Raw genomic sequence first — 19657 nt, forward strand, 5'->3', positions numbered from 1 at the left:
ATGAGACATTGGAGAATGGGCAGCCCCCAAACTGGGTGAAGAGTGCAGCTGTGCCGGGTTCGGGTTGTACGTTTGCAAACCCGGGGTTTCGTTTGTAAATCCAGAGCTCTGGCTTTCCTGGGAAGGTGGGAGGATGTGGAACACCAGGCCCCGTTCCACACGGGCAAAATCAGCAGCAGAGCGTCGGCTGCCCACTCCGGACACAGGCTGCAGGGGTCCCGCCCTGGCTCTGTCACTAGGTGGGAACGCGACAAGGACCAGGGCTCTCACAGCCCGCTGGGGTGGACAGGTGGGCAGGCACCCCAGGTGTTGCGGCCGCGAGGAAGGGCGGTCGGAGACCGGGACAGGGCAGCGGCAGAGGCCGGGGAGTATGCACCGCCTCGCACGTGCCTCCTCTTAGGGAGGTCGGAGAGCCAGCCTCCGTTTCTTGGGCTGCCCTGGAAACGGAACCCGGGGCCTCAGGACTAAAGGCGGCAGCGCCTCGCTTCCCAGCCGGACGGCCTCTCCGAGCACTGCCCCGGCCGGAAGTCCCCTCGCCGCCGCTTCCTCACGCGAAGGCGTGGTGCGGGCCCGACGGTCCCGCCAGATGGGCGGTTGAGGAGGGGACAGAGCAGCTGCGGGGACCTTCCCTAGGGCGGCGAGGCCGCGGAGGGCGCGGGGGTGGAGGGTAGGAGCGCGGGGAAGTATTCGGGACGCACCTGGCGGCTGAGGACCGCGGCGGCTCCTAGGGGCGCCCGAGAGTCCAGGCGTGGGGCGGCCGTGCGCAGGCGTGGAGCGGCCGGGCGGGGGCGGGCCCTTAAAGGGGCCGAGGCCCCGGGTGTCTGCGCAGGGTCTGGGGTCCCCGGGGCTGGGGGCGGATCGTGCGGTGGCCGCGGACCCCCTCGGTCCCTGCCCTGGGTGGTTATGGGCACTGGGCCCCCGAGAAGAGCCGCCCTCCGAGCCCAGTCTGGGAGCCGGCTGTGTGAGCCCCAGTTCGAGCGTGTCTCCCCGTCTCCAGCCCGCGGCGCTATGGCTCACGTCAGCTCTCGCAAGCGCTCCAAGAGCCGAAGCCGGTCCCGGGGCCGCGGGTCGGAAAAGAGAAGGAAGAAGAGCAGTAAGGACGCTGCTCGGAGCTGCTCGGCTTCTAGATCCCAAGACCACAAGGCCAGCAACACCTCCTCTGGGGTGGAGGGTGAGGACCGGAGGGAACGGGAAAGGGGTGTGGGAACTTTAGGGAGGAAGCCGCAGGCAGCTGGGCGGGCTTCCCGGGAAGGCTGTGGGGGACATCGCAGTGAGCCGTAGAGGTTTGCAGAGCGCAGGACCTGGATGTCTGGGAAAGACGCTCAGATTCCAGAGGCTGGTCCGGCTCATTGGGTATGGATTGAAGGGAGCACGTAATGATGCTTTTTGTGCAGCTGGAGCTGAGATCTGGGGGCTGGCTGCCCTGCTCCTGGTCAGACAGTGCCTGGGTGGCTGGGTGAAGCCCAGAAGGCGCCTCTCCAGAGAGTGCTGATCCCTGCTCTGGAAGGCCCTGCCTGGAGGGTCTCACCCCTCCGTTGTCCCTCTAAGCCTGCCACAGGCCAGAGCAAGGGGATAAAGATTTACTTCTTCCCCTCCTGGCCTTCCAGCCTCACCTTCTCCCTGCATCACAGAGAGAAGCAAGCACAAGGCCCGGAGGAGACCACGGTCCAGCTCCTCTTCCTCTTCTTCCAGTTCTTCTAGCTCTTCTTCCTCTTCGTCCTCCTCCTCTTCCTCCAGTGATGGCCGGAAGAAGCGGGGGAAGCACAAGGACAAGAAGAGGAAGAAGAAGAAGAAGAAAAGGAAGAAGAAGTTGAAGAAGAAAAGCAAGGAGAAGGTAAAGCTGCAGCAGGGCGAGGCTCTGCCGGGACCCTCGCTCGACCAGTGGCACAGATCGGCTGAGGAGGAAGAGGATGGGCCAGGTACGCTGCTGTCCGGCGCGCAGGAGGGGAAGGGTCCCTTCCCTGAGACCCAACCGCCCACTCCCTGCCATCTCCCCTTGCAGTCCTGACGGATGAACAGAAGTCCCGCATCCAGGCCATGAAGCCCATGACCAAGGAGGAGTGGGATGCCCGGCAGAGCATTATCCGGAAGGTGGTAGACCCAGAGACAGGACGCACCAGGTGGGGAGTTTTGGCTCAGCTCAGCCCCACACGCTCTGCACACTCAGGAGGAAGGCCGATGGCTGCTGTGCTCAAAAGCCAGAGACCAGAGAAGAGTAGTTACTCATTTATGGGACTCCCTAGGCTGTTCTTTATCGTCCAGAGCAAGCAATTGCGGGGTTTGCAAGGGCCTTGAGCGGTGTCTTCAAAGAGCCAGTTGGCCGGTCTGATGGCAGAGCCTACCCAGCTGCCTTTGTCACTGTCCCAAGGGCAGGAGAGGGGGAGGAGTGGGAGCGCTTAGGTTCCCCCTGCTCAAGGGAGTGGGGGCCTGAGGCCTGCATCTCTTTGCCAGGTGGGTCTGGTTCTGTTGCCCTGGCCTTGGATGCTCAGCCCCCTCTCCCCTCCTCCCCCAGGCTCATTAAGGGAGATGGTGAGGTCTTAGAGGAAATTGTGACGAAGGAACGACACAGAGAGATCAACAAGGTTGGTGTCACCCCTTTCCCCGGGGTCCATGCCCAGCTCTGTTTCTGATGTGTCCCCTTCTGTGCGCTTTCTTCTCTAGCAAGCCACCCGAGGGGATGGCCTGGCCTTCCAGATGCGAGCTGGGCTGCTACCCTGAGGGCCCTGCTGGCTCATTTTGGTGGCCTGGCCTGGAGGCTGGCTTCAGAGCGGGCACCAGGGTGCTTGTCTTTCCTCCTGTGGACCGGCCTCTGGCCCGGCCTCCTCTCAGATCCGGGGGTAGAAGACAGGGTCACTGGCCTAATCAGTTCCCCCATCTCCTGAAAGAGCATAACTTCCCAAATATTAAATGTTCCCTGGTTGGAAACTTTGTTAATGTTGGTTTTTGTGCTGAAGGGAGGGAAGGTTGCCACCCAGCAAGTAAAACAGTTGCTCCAGGGGTTTTTGGGGAAAGGCGGGATGTGCCCTTGCGCCAGCCACCTTTGCCCTGCTCATCCCCAGCTTAGCCTGCCTCGACCAGACGCTGCACTCGCCCCAGCTGCATCCTAAACCCAGACTTGGCTCTTGAGCCTGATGCCCTCAGGCTCGGGGGCAGACTGCGTCCTGTGCCCTTTATCCTGCAGATGCCACCTGTTCAGGGTGCTGGTGCTGGGGCCGGGCTGCCGGGGTGGGGGTCCTGGCCCAGGTGACAGGCTGCGGCCTCTGTGAGGCAGAGAGGCTTTCCGCACCCACCTCACTGGTCGCTGTGAAGATGAACGGGAGTTTGTGTCTAGGAAGGGGCTGGAAGGAGGCCCGGGGCAGGGTAAGGCTTGTGTGAGCGTGTCTGTATGAAGGCAAGTGGAGTGGGCGTTGTTTACTGGGAAAGACGTACTCTCACTGCTGCAGCTTTAGCTCCAGCACAGGCTGTGCCCCCGTCTTGGACCCCCATCCCCAGCCGGTGTTCTGTGTTTGCTGGTGCAGTAAAGAGACCCAGAAGGAAGCCTTCCTGCTTCTTTAATCAGTGTAACAGACAATGACACTATACAGAGCACACTGAGGCCCGAAGGTGCAGGGGTAGCAAGGGCGGATGGTGCGAGTCAGGACGCTGCTCACACGTGGCCCAGACAGAGACAGGAGGGGCTGAGACGTGACGACAGCGACGGGGCGGGCAGGCGGGCAGCTCAGACGGAGCTGGGAAACTTGGGCGTGGGGTCTCTGCTGAATCCCTCTTTAGAAATCAAAGAGAAGGCAGGTGCTTGGATGTGGGGTGGTGGGCTGAGGCTCAGTCTTGGGGCTGGGGTTGGGAGTGGGACTAAGGCTTCTCCTCCAACAGGCCTGGGGTGGGGGTGGCAGTCAGCAAGGCCTGCCTCACCCTTTGGTTACGACTGGTCAGGCCTGAGCCCTGCGGCTCAGCACCCAACACTGTAAACATTTTTGGTATTTTTAAAGGACTCTGCCCTCCCTCTCTTAGTTTCTGAAAAATTGGTGCTTCCCTAAGAAGAGAATGTGCCAAAAGGAAATCTTAAGGGAGGCAGGAAGCAGACCTGGATATAGAAGAGAGACGTCAGTGGGGAGGGTGGGCTGCCCATCTCACCATCTATGGCTGAGAGCCACTGGGAGAGGCCCAGGGGACTATTGCTGTTGTCCTTGGCATGGCTGGCAGCTGGGCAGGCGGGCGGGGAGCGCGGAGCTCGGGGCAACTGCCGGCTGGGAGAGGCCGAGCCCACTGCCCTCGCGGCCTCCCCTGGGCCAGGAGGCCTCCCGGCCTTTATTGCAGGCGGGCCCGAGACTCTTCCAGGTGCTTCTCCAGATGGCTGGTCCCCGAGGCGGTAGGCAAGATGGGGCGAGGTGGGACCGACAGAGAAGGAGGCACTGGCCGCAGGGGCCCCTCGCCGGGCTGTGATTGTCGGGCCGAGCGGTTTCCCGCCGGGGGCACGGGGGTCAGGTATTGTACTTCCATGGCAACACTTACATTAAAACTTGGTCCATAAAATAATCGTTGCTTTATACATAACGCCTGGAACAAAAACAAAAAGCTACATCTTAAATATGAACAAACCCTGAAGGTCCTAACCCTCCAGAAGTTTTTCTCTGCACAAAATAAATAGCTTTCACTCTGTGTAGACCCACTTTCGCGGAACATTTACATGACCCTTTGGCTGTACATATCTACACACGGGAGAATGTCAGCATCCATCCGTGGGCCTCCCCGCCCCAGCCCATGAGGCTGAGGCTGTATCCAGGTCAGCAGCAGCTTCTCAGAGTCGGGGCCTGGCCAGGCTCCCCCACCTTACGGAGAAGGTGGAGGGAAGCCGCAGAAGGGCCGCCTGGGGCCGAGCGCCACGGCTGGGGAGGAAGGGCTGATGCTCGGCCCCGGGCCTGCAGGACAGCGCGGTCCTTACCAGGTGGGGAATGGCGTCGTGGCTGCCTGCCCTTAAGCTAACGAAGCAAGTTGTGGCTTCTTAGATTCGGCATCAAAACGGAATTGGCATTAAAAAAACCTAAGTGTGTGCCCCACTCACCCCAGAGTAGAAATTCAGTGGAATTAATGGGGGTCAGGTGAGGCGGGGACCCCACGCCCAGCTGCGTGGGCGGGGGGCCAGGGCCCCGGGACCCAGAACCAGGCTGGACTCTGTCACAGTGCTGGGTGTTCTCACGTGGAGGGGCTGCGCTTGGTACTGAAAGAGTTAAGAAAAGGAAGCAGCCAAGGATTGCTCGTTTAAAAAAACCTCATAGAAATCAGATTGGAGAAGTAGAAAGGTGTAGAAACGCAGGAGAGCAAGGCCGTGGCCTTGACCGACGGCAGGCGAGGTGTGGAAGAGGAGGCTGGTCCGGCCGGGCCCAGGAGCCCAAGGCGTGGCTTCCGGGGAGCCGGCTCTGGGCCTCAGCAGCCTCACCGCTGCACTGGGTTCCAGGTGGGGTAGGTGGACAGGTAGCGGGGGTCGGAGGCTGCCACAGCGCTGGCAGGCCAGGCAGAGCTGCAGAAATGAAGATATGGCCTTTCTCTCCTGCTTGCACAAGCGTTTGCCGCCCTGGAGCCTTCTGTGTGGCAGCAGGTCCCAGACGGGCGAAGGTTGGCTTTTCATGCATGTCTGTAGCCACAGGAGATGGGAATGGATCTCCACTCTCAAAAATCAGTGCAAAACCAGTGAGGTTGAACAGTTGAGTAACTCGAGTTAACAAGAAGCAGGCTGTCCCCCGCTGGAGCTGCGACCGAGTGGGAGGGGACCTGGGTGTCAGGGAGAGCTAGTGGATGGGAGGTGGCGGGCTGGGCCCGGGCCCAGGCCTGGCGTCGGGATGCTGGGAGGTCAATGCAGGACGAGTGTCTAGGAGTGTCTTCCGGGCCAGTCCGCGTGGGGAGTCCTGGTCCCTCTGTCATCCTGGGACAGGTCTTCCTGCAAGCTGGAACCCCTCAGATCCTAGGACATGAGGCAGGGCTGGGAGGGCTGTGTGGCACGGCCTATGTCCTCCGCCAGGCCCTGGGACAAGCTTGTCTCCAGCCGACACTGTGTGCCCATCAGGCCTCCTGCCGGGGCCGGCCGCCCTGGCCTAGCACCATGGAGACCACAGCGCCTCACCCACGGGGTCCTACTTGGGGCCCGCGGCAGCCCCGGGCTCTGGCCGGCCGGCCATGGTGCGGCCCCAGCAGCCTGCCGCTACGCTCATGCTGCGCTGGCCCCGCTGCTCGCCATCTGCCTGGCTCTGCGTCCGATCGTGCCGGTGGCCGGGCCCGCTGGGCTGGGCTGAAATGGTGCGGAGCAGGTGGTTTCGGGAGCGCAGGAAGTCGCCCTGGCCGGGCAGGCCGAAGCTGCCCTTCCGCAGCGCCATGCGGGTGGCGGCGTTGCGGGCCGGCCGCGCCCGGTGGTTGTACTTGAGCTGGGCCAGGTGAGCCGCGTAGCCGTCCGTGATGAACTGCGGGGCAGGGCGGGGAGGGAGGGGGCGGTCACGGCCGGGGCTCCAGGGCTGCCCGCCCGGCCCCGCCCGGCCCCGCCCGGCCCCGCCCGGCCTGCCCGGCCCTCTCACCTGGCACTGCTGCTGCAGCTTCTTGGTGGGCCGGCCCACAATGTAGATCTGCATGGGGGACAGGCTAATGGAGCTGTAGACCGCCACGTCCTTGGTGGAGCCGTAGGCCGCGTGCACGCGCAGGTGCAGCTGTGGGGGAGACTGGCGTGGGCACAGGCACGGCCCTCCCACCCCCGCCGCGCCCCCAGCCCCGCCCCGCGGCCCTGCCCCCTCCCACCGGGGACCCACCTCAGAGATAAGCAGCTTCAGGAAGTTGGCCTTGTGCCGCAGCGGGTCGTGCACCAGACCATCGCAGAAGGACACCACGCCATGGGGGAAGTTGTGTTGGGCCAGCCACGCCACCACCCGCTGCTTCTGCATGTCAGGCCGGCCCGTCACATAGATGATGAGGTAGCCCAGGTCCTGCCAGTGCCTGGGGGGGAGCGGGGAGGCCTGGGTGTCCCTCTGCCGCCCCGGCCTCTCTCCTGGGCCACCCGTCGTCCAGCCCCGCCACTTTCTACTTGGGCCATCGGAGAGCGCGTCTCTGATTGGGCTCAGCAGAAGGAGCAGCCACTGTGAGGACAGCCAGCCAGGCCGCCAGGTCCCCGTGGGTGCCCTCTGCAGCAGTGGTCACCGGCCTCCTCAGGAGCCTCGCTGCTCGGGTGAGGAGCGGGGGCATCCGCATCAAGGGGTCATACCGTGAGTTCATGGCAGTGCTGACTCCGTGGGCCTCTGCCAAGTGTCCCAAAGCCATCCCCAGCTTGGCCTCCAGGAGCTTCCTGCCCCCACACCCGCCCAGCGTGCCCTTCGGGGTCACTCACCGCACCACGTCCACGGCCCCGGCCCGCACTTTGGGGTCGCTGCCCATGATGGACACACTGGCAGCAAAGGAGCCGTCGATACTGAAGACCACGAACTCCGTGCCCTTGGGCAGCACGGTGATGTAGCTGTCCGCAAACGTGTGGTCTCCCCTGGGAAGGCGAGTGTGTTAGAACCCACCAGACCTCCTCCTTCCCACCCCAGAGGTGGCTGGCCTGGCCCGCTCCCTCCCCGGAGGCGCTCACCTGACCACCATCTTGATGGGGTAGACGCCCACACCCAGGCGGTGGGACTCAGGGATGGTGTAGGACACCCGCCCGCTGCTGTTGGTCACCAGAGTGTCCAGGTACAGCCACTCGCCCGAGGGCGGCTGCGTCATGATGTGCACGTCCACCTGGGAGCCAGGCAGGCTGGTCAGGAAGGGGCGGGCCCCTGGCCTCCGGAGCCTGCACTCCCCAGCCAGTGGGGGGCCAGGCAGGGGCTTCTGCAACCTCCCGGGGTCCTCACCTTCTCCCCCGTCAGAGTGACCATGTCCAGGGGCCCGTACATGAACCGGCCCGTGAGAACCTGCGGGCCATCCTCGTTGGCGACTGCGTCATTGATCCGGTGGTTGGCGGTCACGTTCTGGGGACAGGAGGAGCGAGGCGGGTCAGGGGAGGGGAGGGAAGGACGGCTAGGATCTCCTGGGCCTGGTGGGTGAGCACAGGCTTGAGGTCGGAAGGCCTAGGCTCAAGTTCAGCTCAGCCACATGACCTACCCGGCCTTGGTGCCCCGCGCAATCTAGAGAAGGGGAACTAGCTCCAACCCCACAGCCTGAGGGTTGAGTAAGACAGCATGCGTCTCTGTGACTCGGTCTCCTCGGCTGTGGTAGGGTATCTTGTGAGGGCTCAGCAGGACAGTGGCTGTGGGGCCCCCTCACCCGCAGTTTCACATGGGTCCTCTTGCGCTGCCACTTCTCTCTTGGCTTGGACGGGGTGAACACCGAAACCTCCTTGCCGTCCAGCTCCAAGATGCTCGAATTGTCGTGCCTCATGACCTGCGAGGGCAAGAAGTGGGCCACGGGCCATCTCAAGCCGGGGGCTGCTTGTTCTAGGAAGGGGAAGCCAGCGGCCCTCGGAGCCAGAAACGGGAGCCTGTGAGGGGTCGGGGGACACTCTTCAACCCACTGTGGTCCCCCCAAAGTCACATGTCTCGTGAATGTGCGCATTTGCCCCCAACTGCAAGGGGTCCCCCATGCTGCTCCCTCTGGGAACCCCCACTGCCCTCCTCGTCTACGAAAGGGGCCCTGTCAGCAGTGTCATCACTTGGTCCCTGTGTGGGGCCTGGGGGCAGCGGGCGGTGGGCCTCTGGGTACCTGTCTCAGCAGGAAGGAGACCACGTCCGTTGACTCCCAGTAGCTGGCGTGGAAGAGGTGCGGCAGAGCCACCGTGGGGAAGGCTGTGAGCGCGTCAGGGCAGTACAGGGCGTAGTCGATCCGCTTCTGGCCCCACCACTTTGCTGCAACTGCCGGGGTGGGTGGGGGGGCTTGACCAGCTGCCCCTCGGAGGGCACCAGGCCCCTCAGGCTCTGCTCAGCCCAAAGGCTAGACCCTCCTCTGACCAGGGGACAGGGGCTGCAGCCAAAGCAGGCCTCCTCCCTGGCCAGGTGACAGGAGGGAGCAGGGAAGGCCCAGGACCCCAGGAGAGCGAGCAAGCAGCAAGCAGGCCTGGGGATGAGGGTGGGGAGGCTCCGTGGAGAGCATGCAGGCCATGAGGAAGGAGGGTGTGGAGTTAGGGAGAGGGCACGATCCCTGTTGGAAGGTCTCCCTGCTTCTGTGGCAGATCCTGATCCCCTGCCCTGAGCCCCGTCACATCCTCTCCAGACCTCTCCTGCCCCCCATCTGCCCTGCAGGCCTCAGGCTGGTGACAAGTTATGTTGGGGTGAACCCCAGGTCAAGGCCTGATGTCCCCTCAGCACCTGCAGGCCAAGTGTCAAGGCCTGGGTGCAAATCCAGGCTCCCACTCCGGGCTGGGAAACCACCCTAGCTCCAGGTAAGGGTTCAAAAGTGCCTTTCTGGGGCGCCCGGGTAGCTCAGTGGGTTAAGCCTCTGCCTTTGGTTCAGGTCATGATCCCAGGGTCCTGGGATTGAGCCCCGCATCAGGCTCTCTGCTCAGTGGGGAGTCTGCTTCCCCCTCTCTCTCTGCCCACCTGTGATCTCTCTCTCTGTCAGATAAATAAATAAATAATCTTAAAAAAAAAAAAGTGCATTTCTGATGGCCACACGCGGGAGCTGCTCTGTGAGTGATGTCTGATGGGGGCCAGGGCTCTCCCCGCTTCTGCTCGAGGCCTGCTTGCACAATCCCGTGGTCCTCAACCTCCAGCCAACTCCACCCTGTCCACTGCCCCCACCCCGGGTCTGCACCCTCCCAGCCCGAGCCTCTAGTTCCTGGTTAGGCTTCAGCGGGCAGGGCCTGATGGTGAGATGTGCCTGGCAACGGTGAGGGACCCTCGTTAGGGGAGGACAGCGTGTGTGGACGGAGGCCGTGTGACGCCCGGTACCTTCTCTGGTGTCCAAGTCAGGGAGGCAGGGCGCCCGCTCCAGGCTAGGGCTTGCCTGCCCGGCCTGTAGGGGGGGCCCTGGGGTAGTGGGGGGTGGGTGGGGCAAGGCGAGCTGCGACAGGCGCCGGACGCTGGGGGTATGGCTGAGCGACACTGGGGCCTCTGAGAAGCAAAACAACGGGGCGGGGTCAGCCGTGCTGGGACCACCTGCGTGCCACCACAGGCCAGGAAGGGCGCTGGGGAGAGGGCCAGGCGCCCCGGCCTTCCCCACGGAAGGATACTCATGCCGGCCTCAGCTCAGGTGCAGCCAGAGGCAGCCGGTCACGTGGTCTGGGAGGACGGAGGGGGCAGCTGGCCCTGGGCCCCGGCAAGGGGCTGACCTGGGCTCCGCTTGTAGCTGCTGAGAAGCTTCAGAGAAGCCAAGCAGCGAAGGAGGCCACGCTGAGGTCTTGCCTCCTTGGCTCCCCTCAGCTGCTCTCTGGCTCGTCGGGGTCGGGCTGCTTGTCCAGAAACAGCCCACGGCTTCCTCCTCAGGGAGAATGTCCCCACTCCCCCCGCCCACCCCGAGCCGGGGCTAGGACCCCTCCTCCCAGGCCCATCGCCTCCTGCCTGGACTTGGCCCTGCTGGGCCACCCCTTCGAACACTCCCTCCGTCCAGGGTCCTCTCTGGACATTTGGGGCCGTTGTGGGTGTCGAGGAGACCCCGGTCACTAGCCACCTCTTGCCAGTAATGCCTTCCCCAGCTGTCTCTAGACACCACCAACCACCCTGGGGGCTGGTGGGGCCGGGGGAGGGGCAGAGGGGTAGTGCATAGACCCCCTTGCTATGACAGACGGGAGGGTGCAGGGAGGGCAGGCCACCGCAGCACTCACTCTGGGCAATGCTGGACGCTGTGTAGCTCTCGGCCATGCCCGACACCTGGCTGGCAATGCTGATCTCACTGGCTCGGCGGAAACCTCGGGGGGCGGGTGCTGCGCCTGGCGAGGAGGGGGCCGCGTGCTCTTGAAAGACTGTGTTGTGGGTCTGGAGTGCGTCTGCTGCAGGTGGACAGGAACCGGAGACCTGGGTAAGAGCGGGCCCCCAGCCCAGCCCCCCGGCCCCCTGAGCAGCAGGAGGTAGGGCCCAGCGTGCCCCGGGCAGGGTGGGCTGGAGCATGGCCAACCCCTCCACCTGCAGGCGAGCGGTGGCATCGGAGCACAGCTGGCAGTGAGTGGAGGACCAAGCATGCCCGGGGCCTGCCTGCTTAGGGCCGAGAGGGCAGGGCACAGAGCTGAGGTGGGAGAGAAGGGAGGGCTGGGGCAGGGACGGACAGAGAGACCGACACAGACACAGTAGGCAGGGAGGCAAGGCGGCTAGGCTCACGCCCCCCCTGGCCACCCATCTGACCCAGCACACAGCTCCTGATCTCCTAGCCCTCCCAGCCTCTTGGGCTCCGCCTAGCAGGCCTGACCTGCAGGGTGCTGTAGCTGGGTTTGGGGTGCTAACAGGAGGGCCTGAAGCGTTCTCTGGGGGATGCTAAGAGCGAGGCAAGCCCCTCCCTGCCTGTCCCTCACACGGGCCATACTGAACCAGCCTCAAATGGGTGTCTGGGGACAAAGCGGGTGCCGAGGGTGCGACTGGGCCAGGGCAGAGCAGGGAGAGTGGGGGTTCGGCTCCAGGACCCCGTGCAGGTGGGTACATGAGGGGCCTGGACCCCCTCAGGCAGGGAAGGAGTGGGACTCTGGATGACCCCTCACCGGGACCGGAAGCTTCTCTAGCAGAGCAGGTGGGATGAGGGTTGGGGCCTCACCCTCTCTCCTAGCTGTCCCCTCCAGCCTCACAAATGGGAGACGGAGCCTTTGGACTCACACCCGTGCTAGGTGACCCCAGGACAGCCGCTCTGCCCTCTGAGCTCCCGGGCTCTCGGTGCACAGAGAGGAGGTGCGGAAGGCCCGATCCCTAGGACTTGTCCTGTCTGGTCTCCATGGGACAACACTGTCCCACAGACTCCAAGTGGCCAAGGAGGGCATGGGAAGTCCCTGAGGACCAGCGGTCAGCCAGCGAAGCAGACGCCACCACGAACGGGGGTGTTACACACACTCAGCACAGCCCGGGCTCGGACGGGGCCCGTCTTGCCAGGTGAGCGCGGGAACAGGGATACTGGTTTCCAGGAAGCCGTCCCCTGGGGGGAGAGGGGCCAGGGGCCCACCCTCCAGGACCAGCTCGGGGTTTCTCTGCACTGTCTCGACTGGAGGCAGACGGGAGAGAACAGAGGACAAGAACAGACACTCGCATGGGCAGTCCAGACACGCTCCTCCGACACGGACACGGGGGGGGTTCCTTGAGGACCAGGACGTGACAGGACTCCAGGACACACTCGAGGACAGGGGGTGTGGATGGGGGCTTCCCGGGAAGGGCCAAGAGTGGGCGATGGGCAGCAGCCCTCACACAAGTTCCCTGCTCTGAACCCCGTCGCCACCCACTGTTGTGATGGGTCCTCACATCAGGGAGGGGATCCTCATCCCTGTCTGTCCCCCACTCCCGCACCTGGGGTGAGGCCCTGACCCCCTTGGCTGATGCATCCTGGACCCACACCAGGTACCCAGCTTCCCAGAGGAGCTCAGTGCAGGCTGCCCCTTCCAGCCCGGCCGGGGCCCCAGGCCACCCCCCAACCCTGCGCCCCACCCCAGGGCCTCTCACCCAGCAGCGTGGAGCAGCCGTCCCCCAGCGGGTAGCGCTGGTAGCGAGGGATGCTGAAAGGGGGCAGGGCGTGGAATCTCCGCTCCAGCAGCGGCTCCAGGCGGGAGGCGGACGGGTCGGCGGGGTGGAAGAGGTTGTAGACTTGCTGGCAGGCTGGCCGCAGCTGGAAGACTAGGGGCGGGGGCGGGGGGCAGGGAGGGGCATGGCAGAGCCCTGAGGAGGCCGGGTCTATGGGGCAGGGGGGAGCTCCGAAAGCTCCTCTCTCTGGTTTGGTATATGTTTGTCTATTAACCAAATTTGTTTTAAACCAAGCAGGGTGGGGCCGTAGGCTGTGCGATGGGGCTGCTCTCCGAGGGTGTCACAGTTGCTTGGGGACCGGGGACCCTAAGCGTAAGGAGGAGTAGTAGATGTCTCACCTTTAAAGACATGTGTAGGAACAGGTGCCATACTTCTGAACCTCCCCTCCTCCCCCAAGAACACAAAAATGTGAGTGTCCTTCATTTCAGCCCTGCAAGTTCCACGGTCCCATCTTGGGCCCTGGGTGTCCTCCGTGGTGGGCCGGGCCGGGATTTAGCCAACTAGCGGCTCTCTGCGGACCGCTGACAGCGGTTCTGGTGTCTCGTGATTACAGATGATGTTGCCAGACAGCACTGTCCCTAAGTCTCTGCTTCTGTACAAGCCACCTCTGACTTGCTCTTGGGCAAGTGTCCACACCTCTCTAAGTCTCGGTTTCTTGCTCTGTAACCTGGGGATGTAACATGGGCCCTGCATGGCCCCTGTAAGGACACTGGGGCTCTCTGGGCCACACTGGCTGATCCAGGGGGGGGCAACCTTGCAGGGACTGCTGCTCTGACAGGCTGCTCAGCGACATGTCACACCCCCCTGTCCCTGTGGCCTTGATGAGGGTCTCTGCGGCAGCGTGACCACAGCCCTTCTAGGACTGGGAAGCCAGGCACCTGGGAGGATTTGGGGGTGTCTGGCTTTCATCTCTTCCTTATGGGAAGACTTTGGGCCTGGGAGACTGGGTCTATGTCCGTCTGATTCCAGAGCAGCCCTTCCCTTCTGGACCTCAGCACCCAGAGGTGCTTGGAAGATGAAACGGAAGAACAGGAGCCCAGAGATCGGGGCCACAGTCTGAGCTGCGGGAATAGGAGCAAAGGAGAGCAGCAGGCCCGTGCTGGGGAGGGCAGAAGTGAGGCTGATGCAGGCCTGGGATGTGGCCATGGCCTGTGGTAAGGGTCCATTGAGACCCTCTACCCGGTTCATATACCCCCTGCCTTGTCCTGCCCCTGCAGAGCTCTCACCATCCAGCGCAGGGATGACGGTCTTCCTCAAGGCCAGGACGAGCCCCAGTGGGCACCCGAAGAGGAAAAGGTCTGCAATCTCAAAGTCGAACTTCCCCACAGCCCCTGTGCCATCCAGCATGGTGGAGCTGCTTGAACGGCGGGAGCTGGGCTCGTTCCTCAGCACACTGGCATGGAGGCTGCGGATGGGGGCCTCGTGAGGTCACACCATACCCCTGGCTTGCTCTCAGCCTCCCAAAGGAAGCGCCCCCCCCGGGGGCCATCAGGCCCACACGAGGCTCAGCCCCTGAGCTGTCCTGCAGATGTGGCTGCCCAGTACCTGCTGGGACACCTCTGGTGACAGCCAGTCCCAACCTCTCTTGGGGTGCCACTGCCTTTAGAATAGATGTCCCCGATGGGTTCTGCCCCCCAACTCTGCCCCACCCCGGACCAGCTGTTCCCTTGGGCTCAAGATGGCCCTTGGTGTGTACAAGATCCTAGCGGCACCCAACAGGCCACCTTCTCCTGACCAAAGAGCCGTGGGCCCAGCCCGGGCATCCCACTACCCTCACGTCAGCCCTCGAGGTTTATGTCCCCAATTCTGAGGCATCCCTCTCTCTTGGGGTTCCCCCGTCCCCTGGCCATGGGCCTCAGGGTCGGACCTGGGGGCCCCACTCGCCCCAAGCACCTGGACAGGAAGGCCTGGTGCTGCTGGATGGTGTCCAGCTCGTAGGTGGACGAGTCACTCCTCTTTCGGGGCAGCTGCCTCTTGGGGTCTTCGACACCATTGCTTCGGGGGAGATCGACGTTGCTGCGGCTCAGGTGCCGGCTGCTCTCCAGGCTGCCGCTGCCGCCCTGGGCCGCATTGACCAGGGTGCCGGGGGACAGCAGGTCAGTGTCCTGGAACAGCCCCATGCGGGTTCACTGCCCGGTGGCCACCGACCTGGGCTTGGCTTCGGTCTTCTCCTTCCCGACTCCAAGGCCACTGCCCCCTGCCCAGCTGGCCTCTCACCCACACCAGGGAGGGGAAGCCTTGTCCCCCCAGCCCGCTGGCTGAGCCCCAACAGCCTCCATTCCTGCCTGAACGGGCCGCCTGGGTCTTTGGGACCTCTCAGCGACCTCGCAGCCTTGCACAGCCCCCTGACTCCAGGCCATGTGCTGCTGGGCAGCAGAGGGATCTCAGATCCCCTCCTGCTGGGACGCTCAGAGGGGCTGCCCACTGAACCTCTTAAGGCCAGATCCTTGCTCCCTACGGTGCAGACCCTGCTCTACCGCCTGCTGAAGCCTTGTGGGCTCCAGGCTCGGTCCCACCGTAGCAGCTCACCGGCCCTGTGCACCCACCCCGTCGGCTCTGGGTACCTGCGCTGACAACCTCCGCCCTTCCCTTCCCTTGCCTGGGGGAGGTGTGGGGCTAGCAGGTTGATGCTGAAGATGCCCCCACTCTGGGGGCAATGGGCATGGTACCTGCACGCTGGCCACGCTGCCCCGGCGGCTGCTGCTCTGACTCTCGGACACCGGCTGGTTGCCCTGGCACAAGGCGTCGAACGCCAAGATGCCCCCGACGCAGTCCCCAATCAAGCAGACCTGGAGGCGGAAAGGCTCTGGAGGCTGAGTCACTGCCCCGCTGGCTGGGGCACAACTGGGGGGGGCATTCCCCCCGCCCCGTGGGGCTTGTCTGCCCTTCTCCCGCCCCACCACTCACCTGCCCGTTGAAGGTCATGCCTTCCTGGGACTTGATGAAGTCCCCATACGCAAGGTTGGCCCGCTGGATCACTGCGGTGATCGCCTCCTGGTACTGGGGTGAGGAGGTGGCCAGCAGGGGCAGGGCAGCCAGGGGGATGTGGTCCTGGCTACTGGACAGACAGCCTTCATCGTGGCTGTAGGGGCTAAGGCTGGGGGAGGGGGCCCGGTCAGGAGAGAGCAGGTGGCTCAGCTTAGCCCCAGGGGCCCCTCCCTGACAGGGCAGCAGGCCTGCCACTGGAGAGCCTCAGCTGTGACAGGGCCAACCTCATGGGGTCGCTTCTGGGCCAGACCCTGGAAGGCTGGGTAACAGAGCTGGGGAGTAAAGCCTTGCATCTCAGGGGCAGGTCAACAGCCCCACACCTCAGATAGGGAAACTGAGGCTTAGCCTTGGTCCTGGGGCCCCTCCTCTGTAAGCCCAACCATCTGCATAGGTTTTGTTGCCTCTGGACAGAATGGGCTGGATGTTAAGGGTGGAAACCTAGATGGGGGTCCTGAGGCTGGGGGAGCAGCCTGACCCTAGGGGCCAGGTGCTTTGGGATGGGTGGTCTGGGTCCCAGGCACTCACTTGGAGACGAGGGCAAAGGCATCTGAGCAGATGGGCGGGCAGGGCACCAGGCGGATGGCAAGGCGGCCCAGGGCGCTGGGGTAGTGCACGCGCATGACGGTGTCGAACACGGTGGCAATGGTGTTGGCGTCGCCCTGCTTGGAGCTGGGGTCCCCAGCGCCCGTGTCCAGGATAGTGCCTCCGTGCAGCACCAGCAGCAGCACGTGGATCTTGGAAGCCGGCGCGGCCAGGGGTGGGCTGACCTCGTCCTGCACGGGTTGGCAGGGTGTCAACTCCCCGGGGACTCAGCTCCTTGCTGGGCCCGTGTGACCCCGGGGCGGGGGGGCGATCTGGCCCAATGCTCCCTCTCTGAAGTCCCAGTTCAGTTACTCAGCTCAGGGCCTGGTGTGGGCAGCCTCAACACCTTCCCCTGGGGAGGCCAAGATGGTCCCTCTCCCTCTCCACCAGCAGCTCTGCCCACCCCCCACTCAGTTTCCACTTTTCATCAGGGGCCCAGGTGGCAGTTTCCAGCCTTGGCGAGGGGCCCTCTGCCCACCTGAGCACACACCTTGGTGATGTTCAGCTTCCCACCGGAGGCCACCCTGAATTCAGGGGCGCTCTATGTGGGGCTCTGGAGCCTGCCCTCCATGTGTCTGCGCCCCAGGGCAGCCTCAGCCTGGGCTGGCCGTGATGCTGGGCACAGGGCCTGCAGCTCTGAGCTCACCCCTCATCTATACCGGGCTTCTCTTCTGTTCCCTGTGCTGCCGTTCCCGGACTCTAAGACCAAAGTCTCCAAGCATCTTAGAGCAGGGAGGGGATATAGGTGCACCTGCCTGAACCCCCCTAATTCAGGAGGGGTTAAGGACGCTACCTCCTGCTGGTCAGGCCTGCATGTGAGGTTACAGTGAGACCCGAGACTTGTACACATTTGCACAGGGTTGGAACTATTCTATCTACAACTGAGGTGGGCGTGGCCCAAAGAGACTGAGAGACTTGTCCAATGTCACACAGCACATCAGTACCAAGCTGCCCCGGAACCCAGAGTTTCTGCCACTGATTCAGTGTTATCCTGCCAACCCTGGCTGTAGCTGCATCTCCAGGGGCCTTTCTCCACCTTAACTTCCATTGTGTGCCTGCGGGAGCTAGGACCAAGGCCCAGGAGAGGCCACTGGAGAGTATGTGCCATGTCCCTATTATGTCCAGGCGTGTGGGGGACAAGGAGGGGACCAAAACCATCTGGAAGGTCCATGTGGGGACAAATGGCCCTGAACTGGGCCATAGGATGGCATGTAGGCAGGGGCAGCAATGAGACCCAAGTGCCAACACTGAGTTTAGGTGGGGAGTGGGCAGAATGGGGTCTGGACCCAGGGGCTGGTGAGGCTGCCGGGAAACACAAGGGAACGGGGCCGGTCCAGGAGCCACGGAGCAGCGAACGAGAAAGGCAGGCTGGTGGGCAGTACAGGGTCTGGAGCCAAGGCAAGACTGGGATGAGGCCGGTCATTGGCCAGTTGTGGGCAACGGGAGCCTGGGCAGGATCACAGACCTGGCAGAGCCTGGCAATGATTCCTGTCCGCACAGGAGGGCTGACCACGGCTGGCCGGCCTGGGCAGGAATGAATTCACAGCCCGGGCAGGGCGGGGTGGGGCCCCCAGCTCCCTGGACCAGCAGCTGGGAGGAGCTGCCACATTGCCTCAAGGGCTTATCAACAGGTCAGGCCAGGGCCTCAAGGAAGGAATGTCTCAGGGCAGCCTCACCATCACCCACTTAGGGAGGTGGAGTCCAGCGGTCTTCAGAAACCCAGGACGGGCAAGGGTGGGCAGTGAAAGGCCTATGCCTGTCTCCTGTGACCCAGCACTGGAGGTTGGGACTGTTTGGGGACTCCCGGAGGCCAACTGGAGACACAGCTCTGCTCCCATATGTGCCTAACCCCAGGGCACACCCCACCCAAGACTCGACTCAAACCCTGTAGGAACAGACCCTGGGGGAGGTACAATGCAGCAGTGCGCGTGGGAGCCACGGGGCCAGCTCTGGAGAGCCAAGGGGTCCCCGTCAGTGTCTCCATAAAGCCGTACCCCCCCCCAAGGCTGGGTAGGGGAGGCTCCGGTTTGGGGGCTATTGCAAGCAAAGGGATCTGACTCTGGATGGCCGTGCCCAGAACCGGTGCTGGGTTCCCACGCACGTCCCGAGCCAGACCTAGAGCCCAAGGCCCCTTCTGCCCCTCCTGAGGGCCGTCAGAGCTGTGTGCGCCCTAGGTGGGGAGGGGGCTCCGTATGCTTTATGTTGCCGTTCACCAATGGAAATCAACTCCCTTATCACTCTGTTCCAATGGAAATCAACTTCCCTTATCACACTTTGCCTTCTAGAAAAGCCCACGTTGATCCTGGACCCCAGAGTAGAAAACCCCAAGTCGGGGAGGGTGGTGTGGACACTACTTCTCCTCCCCGGCAGTTGGTCCGAGCTCCCCAGGGGTCCCGAGTTCCTGGAGGTGCTGTCTCCACCTTGGGCAGCGTGGGGCGAGAGCCGTACGGTGACCACAGCATGACAGCCCCAGTGCAAACAGCTCTGACCGCCCACAGCTGGAGGAGGAGAAGGGGCCTGAGCCCTGTGCAAAGAACCCCCAAAGCGGACACAGGCGCTCTGCCAAGATAGCTTTATTGGACACTGAGGGCCCCCTGAGGCCCCGGCGGGGCGGCTGCCACTCACTTCTGCCTAGACGGCTTTTGCATCCCCCACTTCCATCTTATTTTCTTCAGCAAATGCAGAAAGGCTGGGTACAAGGTGAACATCTTTTTTTTGGTCTGGAATTTGCAAGTTTCTCCTTTCACTCTCCATGGGTGGAGCTGGGTCAAGGCCTTCTTTGGGGGCTGTCTGCAGTCCTTCTTGGTTCTCAGGGACGTCGGGGCGGGGAGTAAAGGAGCCCCCAGGCCTCTCTGTGATGGCCCTTAGGCCAACGAGGACGTGAGGCGATGGGCGCCGAGATCTGTCTCTGTACCCCACGGGACCTGTCCTTTGAGTTCAGCCCCCGCCCCCTGCAGCCCGGGGGGCCGTGGGCAGCACAGCCCCCCGGACCTCTGCCCCTGCCCCAGGCACCCACCTCAATGATGTTCAGCTGCTCCACGCTGGAGGCCACCCTGAATTCAGGGGCGCTCTGGCGGTAGAGACCATCTGCAACACGGAAGTGGGGGTGCTGTGAGCCGAGGGGCAGCCCCGAACCCATGGGACAGACGCAGCGACCCTGACAAGCGGGACCGTCGGATGCCCAGCACCGCATAGCAGCTGGGTCGGAGAGGAGGGGCCTGGTCCCTGCAGCCCCCTCCCCAGATACTGAAGCACCCCACCGCCCCCCACTCGGGTACCCTGTGAATCCTCTGGCTCAGGGCTTTCGATCTCGTCCATGAGGTCATTGGAGTTCCACTTGGTGATGTCCTTGGGGAATATCTCCTCTGAGTCGGACAGGTCCTCTGGGGAGGAGAGAGCAGGGCTTCGGCACCCACCGGAGGGCAGGGCCCGAG

General features: G+C 63.5%; 2 protein-coding genes across 11 annotated transcripts in view; one reads left to right on the forward strand and one right to left on the reverse strand.

Moving 5' to 3' along the window:
- Nucleotides 1-600: 600 nt before the first annotated feature.
- On the forward strand, nt 601-2925 carry ARL6IP4 (ADP ribosylation factor like GTPase 6 interacting protein 4). Its single transcript, XM_044243472.1, has 6 exons — nt 601-667; nt 998-1171; nt 1608-1919; nt 2003-2120; nt 2513-2582; nt 2662-2925. Exons 2-6 carry the CDS (start codon nt 1009-1011, stop codon nt 2716-2718), a joined length of 720 nt encoding a protein of 239 aa, XP_044099407.1. The 5' UTR covers nt 601-667; nt 998-1008; the 3' UTR covers nt 2719-2925.
- A 609-nt stretch (nt 2926-3534) lies between these two features.
- The window catches only part of PITPNM2 (phosphatidylinositol transfer protein membrane associated 2), a 134270-nt gene continuing 118147 nt past the window's right edge, over nt 3535-19657 (reverse strand). For 4 of the 10 annotated variants that reach the window (XM_044243446.1, XM_044243448.1, XM_044243447.1 and 1 more), the window contains 19 exons: nt 19502-19606; nt 19240-19310; nt 16167-16414; nt 15561-15750; nt 15323-15442; nt 14547-14758; nt 13880-14058; nt 12576-12746; nt 11974-12123; nt 10769-10933; nt 9897-10058; nt 8713-8861; nt 8278-8394; nt 7866-7982; nt 7604-7752; nt 7361-7510; nt 6789-6972; nt 6561-6689; nt 3535-6449 (listed from right to left, as the gene is read on the reverse strand). In XM_044243446.1, coding sequence (XP_044099381.1) covers nt 6126-6449; nt 6561-6689; nt 6789-6972; nt 7361-7510; nt 7604-7752; nt 7866-7982; nt 8278-8394; nt 8713-8861; nt 9897-10058; nt 10769-10933; nt 11974-12123; nt 12576-12746; nt 13880-14058; nt 14547-14758; nt 15323-15442; nt 15561-15750; nt 16167-16414; nt 19240-19310; nt 19502-19606 — 3092 coding nt within the window. In that variant the 3' untranslated portion in view covers nt 3535-6125. The other 6 variants (XR_006383920.1, XM_044243450.1, XM_044243451.1 and 3 more) reach the window with 6 other exon arrangements.

Source organism: Neovison vison, chromosome 3, assembly GCF_020171115.1.
Source record: "Neovison vison isolate M4711 chromosome 3, ASM_NN_V1, whole genome shotgun sequence".
NCBI lineage: Eukaryota > Metazoa > Chordata > Mammalia > Carnivora > Mustelidae > Neogale > Neogale vison.